This window comes from Poecilia latipinna, unplaced genomic scaffold, assembly GCF_001443285.1.
Source record: "Poecilia latipinna isolate Pla-1442-1.1 unplaced genomic scaffold, P_latipinna-1.0 Scaffold585, whole genome shotgun sequence".
NCBI lineage: Eukaryota > Metazoa > Chordata > Actinopteri > Cyprinodontiformes > Poeciliidae > Poecilia > Poecilia latipinna.
The window spans coordinates 530,449-537,740 of record NW_015113201.1 but is presented as its reverse complement, the minus strand read 5'-3'; the positions used below and the strand labels follow the sequence as shown (position 1 = coordinate 537,740).

Below are 7,292 nucleotides of genomic sequence, written 5' to 3'. Positions count from 1 at the left end.
TGATTGATTGATTGATTGATTGATTGATTTTACTCTTTTTTATCGGTCTCCACTGCAACACAACTTGCTATATTCCCAGCAGACGTCCAAATTTCTCCTAACAATCAAGTGATTAAACTTTATATTCTGCCCTGGTCTCTTATTAATCGCCTGTGTTCGCAGCAGAGCGGTCTGCCTACAGGCCGACAGGTGACTGTGCCATGGGGAAGCTTCGCTCCGACCCAGAGAGGGAGAAGAAAAAAAAACTGCTCAGGGTTTCCTCGGCGCCCTGGCATTACGTTTCAGTCCTAGTCGAAGCTGAGGGCAGGAGAGAGGAACCCCCGGTCCGGTTTGCCTCCACGCCTCCCACTCCACTTCCTATATTGTCACGTTCTGTTTGAGCACGAGGATCTGTTCGGAGCAGAATGACAGGAGAGCTGCGGGACGACGAGACGGAGGAGGTACAGTATGACTCCGATCCACTCACGCCTAGCGTTACCATTATTATTATTATCCTCATTTGTTTGCACTTGACCTCTGTCTTTTCTCATTTGGATGAGGCTCATTTGCGTCTGCGAGATACAATTCAATTTTCACTCCTCCGGTGATTTTCCCGTGTGCCACATTCACCTGAACGCGTCTCCGCTTTCGCAGAGGGAATGTAAAAGCGCCACTGTGCCTGCGTTAGAGCGCTGACGGGAATTTCTCTGCTCGTCAACAGACTGACGGACCGCAGTTTTACGCAAATCCTCAAAATGGACATTTGGAGTTGAACTGCAGGAGAGGAAGCCTACAAATGTTTTTTTTTTTTTTTTTTTTTTTTTTTTAAATTTAAAAATTCGTCCACTAATTTGATTTACATTTAAAAAAAGAAGAAATATTAAAGCTATTTCAATTGTTTATTGGTTCAATTTAGACTGACAAGTTTACCATCGGAAATCAGGGAGGGGTTTGACGCGCAGCTTTTGAGCAAATTAAAACGGAAACGAGCCTTATGTCAAAATCATTTATACGATCAGCTCAGCTGACGAGAGGAATGGATGTCAGAACATGGCACGTTGGAGAAGAAGCAGCGGTTTATGTCAAAACAGTTCAAATATGCCCTTTTACGCACTTTAAGAAAAATGTTTCCATGCCGACGGTTACATCTATGGATGGCCAAAAGTGCCACAATTTAAAAAATAAATGCATGCACAACAAAAGCTCGTCTGCAGCTAGTTAAGTGCTTATCACTACAACTACTACTTCAGCTACTCATAATAATATTAGTAGTAATCATTTGTGGAAAATATTTCTTCAAATTTAAGATTATTGCCAGTAAATAAAAACCAATAAATAATCATAAATAATAAATAATCCAATAAATATTTTTTTGTTGACAATGATTCATATTGGAAAGTAAGCCTTACTTAAATAATTAAACATATGGTTACATATGCCATTTTTAAATACTAATACTAATGATAAAAACATTATTCATACAATAAAGTAATTATTACACTTTTTACATTTTTTACTGCCTCATGTTAGATTGGCTATGACTGGCATAGTTACATATGATTGCTTTGAATTTACTTGCAGTGCAGCTTAACCAATCAGATGTTATTGTCTCATTTACAAATGTGACAGTGTAGGTCTGAAAATATAAAATCAAGCTTTGTTAGTTCAGAATATCTTTGATATACAATGAATTCAAACTTTTAAAAAAAAACTTAGAGGACTTTTATTTTCTGGTGGAATTGTACTATGGCAACAACAACCCAAAAAAAAGATGATTTCACGGCACTTGTGGGATTCCATACAGGTCAGGATATTGTGTTGTTGCTATCTGGGTGGTGAGGACCCCTTGCGGCTGAACGCAGGGGTGTGGTGCCTGACTGTGTGCTCATTCTAAACCCATCCCTGTTTGTGGGGCAGGCTGGTAACTCAGCTCCAGCTCCTCTGCCTTCACAGTGCGCTGCGCACCGTTCCCGCACCTCACCGACGCTCCTCTCCTCTCCTCTCTTCTTACTCTTCTTTTTCTCTTTTTTTTCCCTCCCCGTCCTCCTCTCCTACACCTCTGCCGTGATCCTCACAGGAGTATCTGCATTCGTTCATCCGGAAACAAGGGAACATTTACAAACCGAACAACAAGGACATGGAAAACGAGAGTCTGAACGAGAAGGCGATGGAGGACGTCCACACCAAGGAGATCGACCTGGTTAACAGGGATCCGAAGCGCATCAACGACGACGTGGTCAAGGTGAGTTAGAGCTGGGTGGCTTTTTATTTTTATTTTTTATTTTTTTTTGGAAACTTTTCTACGTGACGTCGCTGCAGATCCGCTCTGGCATGCAGAGACGCTCCAGGTGTCAGCTGGATACCTGTCATGTTTTAGTGAATCCGCAGACACAGTGTGCCGCGCGCCCCAGAGGCTGCGCGCTGGCCGCTCCAGCGGTCTTGCCCCTATTAGGAAGCAGCGCTGGGGTCGTAGTTAGAAACTCATTAAGGTGAACCGATGCTCGCTTCCAGAGCCAGACAGTCCCGACTCCTGCATGCGCCCCACCAGGAGAGGAAACATTACGGATTTCCTGTTGTTGGAACACACGTTTCCCACAATTTGCTGCTGCTGCGCCTTTACGCCTTTTCTATTTAGTGGGGGAACGGAATTCTTTCCATAGGAGGAGCAGCCTTGAAACAGCCGCACAAACACCGGGAGTTTATTTGGTTTAAAGAGGAGCGGCGCGCTGGGAACCACCTGACGCGCCTGTGAGTGCGCCCCCTCTCTCTCCTCTCCCCTCCCCGCTCCTCGCCCCGGCGCTGGGTGCAGCGTTTTACATCACAGTGAGGTCAGGGAGCTCTCCACGTGGAACAGCTGAGGTCGGGTCTTTGAAATGCTTGAACTGCACCTTGATAAAACAGGGAAACACCCAAATAGCTGGTTGGTGTGTGTGCGTGTGAGTGTGTGTGCGTGGGTGTGTGTTGGGGAGGGATCCCTCGTCACTCCTACACAGGGGCGCCTCCACAAAGTTTCTGGAAAGGCTGTCCAGTGATGAGGTGGCACACAGTTCCTTGAGGATTATTTAGTTGCTATGACGACGCTGGGGCTGGGCGATATGGACTTAGAATTTTATTGTGATATTTTGTGGTAATATGGTGATAATGATACAGATCAAAGTTGGAAAAAAAACCTATTTATTAAAAAGTTTACGACTGTATGACAGCGACAGCGTGACTCACAAACACAAATACTGTTGTTGAAAAAAACATTTGAAATAGGCTCCTTCAAGACATCACTTACTTAAAAAGCTAAATTTGTATCACTGAACTGCACACAGTAACTGGATTTAATCATATTTCTGAGTGAACTGATATTTAAAAATGCTCTCTTGAGGCAAACAGCAGAGAAAATAGAAAAAAACCTTATTTCCGGTCGCCGCCAGTCTTGTTTTTTATTTGTCATTAATAACTGACATTTACCATGACAGCGATAAATCAAAATTCTTATCACGATAAGAAAGTTCACAATAAATGATAAATGTCCACCTGTAGACAACGCCTAAAACAAATTGAAAATCTAAATGTGCTGTTTTAATATCTCAGTTTACCTTAATTGTGATTAATGCCTGCATTCTATCAACGTTTATATGGTGAGATTTATGATTTTGTTTTTTGTTGTTTTTTTTAATATATGTGCAAGTCGCCATCAGAAACGCCATAAAATAACTTTAAAAGGAAGTTAAATCCCCAACCTCCTCCTGGGCACTGCTGGTCAGCTGGCTGAAAGCAGGCAACAGAAAAGGTTCCCCTGCTTAAAACTAGATATGTTGGTTTAGTTGGAAATATTTACACTGCAAAAGCACCAAACCATACCAAGTATCTCTAGATTCTAGTGCAAATATGTAAGTATACTTGGAATAAGACAAAACTAACTTTTCAGCAAGATATAGGAGCTCATTATAAGTCAGTAATTCTTTAATATTGATGAAAAGTTCCACTGGCAGATTATTACATTTATAATAAGACATTTTTCCCATCAGTAAAATAATCTGCCAGTGGAATTAGTATTTTTTTTTAATGAATATTAAAGAATTATTGATTTAAAACAAGCACTTATATCTTACTGAAAAGTTACTTCTAAGTTTGTTTTGTCTTATTCCAAGCATAATAACATTTCATTGAAAACAAGATGAAAATACTTGCTAAGATTTGGTGTTTTTCCAGTGTTCAAGTTGGAAAATACACTAACTGTCAAACAAATATGTCGTAAATACCATTATTATCAATATTATCATAGAGATGTGATGTTGTTTACCAGTACAGGGTATAATTGTTATCTTTTTTTGTAAAAGCAACATCATAATTATGAAAAAGTGAAATTGTGGCATCTTTAATCAAAGTTATGTAAAGAGTTAACAGCCATAAATAAATATGAAACAGTTTCTGGATCGGCTCTGCCTGCATGCTGGCACCTGAGCCACACCAGCTCATATCTGCTGGCTTTTTCTTTTTTCTTTGTTGGCAGGGTTCTATCATCTTTTACATAATCGCTCCCGGCTGGTAACAACCTCATGAGATTCTCTGCTCTTGTAAAAGCCTTATATATATATAATAAAAAAAACCATCTTGACAGAGAAGCTTTTATTAAACTGATAAGCTGAAAGAAAACGTTTCCAATTGATTAGTGTTCGGCTTTCACGTTCAAAGGCTTCCACTGTGTGGCCTCATCACATGTCAAAAGCTGTTTTTTTATTTAGTTTTTTTTATACGAGATGTCGTAAATTTCAGTTTGCTGGCGACATTTCTCCCATGTGACTCACGGACATGAAATGTGCTTTTTTGAAAAAGTCCCGTTTGGCCTTTATGAGAACGGAAACAGTAGCTTTCTGTATGGCGCTGCTTATAAAACCAAAAAGAAAAAAAATGCAGTTCTTTTCCTCCTTCTCTCCTCTTCTTTCTTCTCTTCTTCCAGCGCTCTCTCCTTCCGCCCTCCCCTCCCCTCTCTTCCCTCTCAGCTCCCCTCCATTGTGACAGTGAGTCAGACTCTCCCTCCAGTCTGGAAATAGAAAGCAGCTTTATGATTGCACACACACACACACACACACACACACACACACACACACACACACACACTGCCCCAATCGTTTCAGCAAGTCAGCTTGTGATTTGAATGCATCTGCTGTAAAAAAAAAAAAAGACAAAATCCAAGTCATATCTACAGAAATTGTTGGAAAAGAAGTTGAGTCGTTCCTGGGTTTTAAACAGCTGCTCTGAAGTGCTGTGAGGTCATGAAGCGGCGCTAGGATACGTTTGGAGGAAAACACAGAACCAGGGAATCCCTTCCATTATACCACACACACACACACACACACACACACACACACACACACACACACACACACACACACACACACAGAGAGAGAGAGAGAGAGATGAAGAGAGAGAGATGATCTGAGCAGCACACCTTGCAGCATTCTGATTTGTGGAAATCACACATTGTTCTCTGGCGGGCACGGCAGCAGCTTGCCTCAATCACCTGGCCACATCAAACAGCTTAGCCTCATATGCACTTTAAAACAGAGAACCCCCCCGGCCCACCCCTCTCCTCTTTCTTTTCCTCTAGAGAAGCTGTGGGTCTTTTTATAGCAAGCAGGAGGGGCTTAGGATCTGTGGAGTGGAGCGCATCCACTGGAGAAAACTTTTTAAGAGGGAGCTGTGAGACGCTGGAGCTTCAGAGACTCAGAGGTCGAACTGAAATGAGTCAGAAGGTTATTTATGCTGCTCTGTTAAACTTCTCTGTTTTGCTTTCGAAGGCATCTGGGTGTTTAGTCAGGATGAAAAGGTGAAAGTTTAAAAAAGTTTTATGGATCTCTGCTCAGCTCACGATGCATTGTGACAACAGCCAGTTTGGAAAACTGCGCTTCAGATTTAAAGTCGAACAGAACGGGAAAGTGACTCTTTCAAATCCAACATGGCTGCCGTCTTCTAACGCGGTGATGGAGGTCGAGACGAGGATTTCAGTTAGATTTGTTAGAAGTTCGAAACATAGTGTTTGAACTTTTCCACATTTTGTCACCTTAGCAGCAGTTCAGCTTTCATGGTGATAAACCAACACAAAGCTATCAATCAGTCAATAAATCAGTCAATCAATCAGTTAATCAAAATGATACACAATTTTCCAAATCTGAAAAGTGTGGCATGCATTGGTATTCAGTCCCCTTGACCCTGTTAACTTTAACCGTAACAGTAACTAAGCCCCAAATCAAAAATGTTTGCTGACAAACTGTCTGAACAAGTTCTTTAGGATTATATTATTATGTTTCTGAAAGAGTTTTGATATTTTTATGTAAATTTGTTTCGTTCTGCAATATTTTGCCTCAAACCATCTCAGTGCTGACCTCCTTCAGCTGAGCGGTTCTTAGGCAGTTGAATTTGGTTGCAGAGATACGGCTTGGTGTATCGCTGCAACCAACTCTGACTCCTAAGTTGCCATGGCAACAGGCGAGTGTTGGTCAATAGTGTTACCCAACTTTGCAAATGTGTGATTTATCTGCGATGTGGACACAGAATGGAAGGGGACTCCTCTGCTCTCACTTGGCTCCGCCCACTTTGGGGGCATTTTTCAAAATTTGTCAGGGGGCGGGGTTATGCTTCCCACACTCGGGTTAGATCCACTGTAAATAAAATCCAACCAATTGCCTTTAGAAGCAACCTAATCACAAAGTAGAATCGACCTGTGCAGATCCCCGCAGCATGATGCTTCCATCCTCATGTTCCACCATGAGGATGATGCATTCAGGGTGATGTGCAGTGTTGGTTTTCTGCCAGTGAAATGTTTGCATGTAGCTGGATTTTCTTACACACGTTTGCTGTCTCCCTTTATAGCTTCTGGTGAATTCCTGTTGTGTTCCCTGGTGTTGATGATGCTGTTTATTGGCGAAAGTAAATGGATTTGTACCGAGATTAAACTAGACATGGGTGAATACTAGACAATGCTGCATATTTTACTATCGATCCGATACCAGATAAATATAGTGCCAGTATCGCCGCTATGATACAAATACCAATATGTTGTTGTTGTTTTTCCTTTGAACTGTTTTATTCGAATCTAGAGCCAAATTTGAAAATCTGAAACCAAAGAATCAATCTGATACTAATACTGATACTGACTTGATATCGATATTATCTATATCAGAGGTTCCCAAACTGTGGGGCGCGCCCCCTAGGGGGGGTGCCGTGTCATTGCAGGGGGGGCGCGGGAAGCCGTCTTGATGAAAAAACAAACAAACAAAAAAAATGAACACTGTATGCACTGGGTTTTTACCTTAGAATGG

General features: G+C 41.6%; 1 protein-coding gene across 1 annotated transcript in view; it reads left to right on the top strand.

Annotated features, from left to right (window-relative positions):
- The first annotated feature begins 302 nt into the window (after window positions 1-302).
- The window catches only part of cav1 (caveolin 1), a 17,651-nt gene continuing 10,661 nt past the window's right edge, over window positions 303-7,292 (top strand). The window contains exons 1-2 of the mRNA XM_015042320.1: window positions 303-440; window positions 2,057-2,221. Coding sequence (XP_014897806.1) covers window positions 405-440; window positions 2,057-2,221 — 201 coding nt within the window. The 5' untranslated portion in view covers window positions 303-404. The remainder of the gene's footprint in view (window positions 441-2,056; window positions 2,222-7,292) is intronic.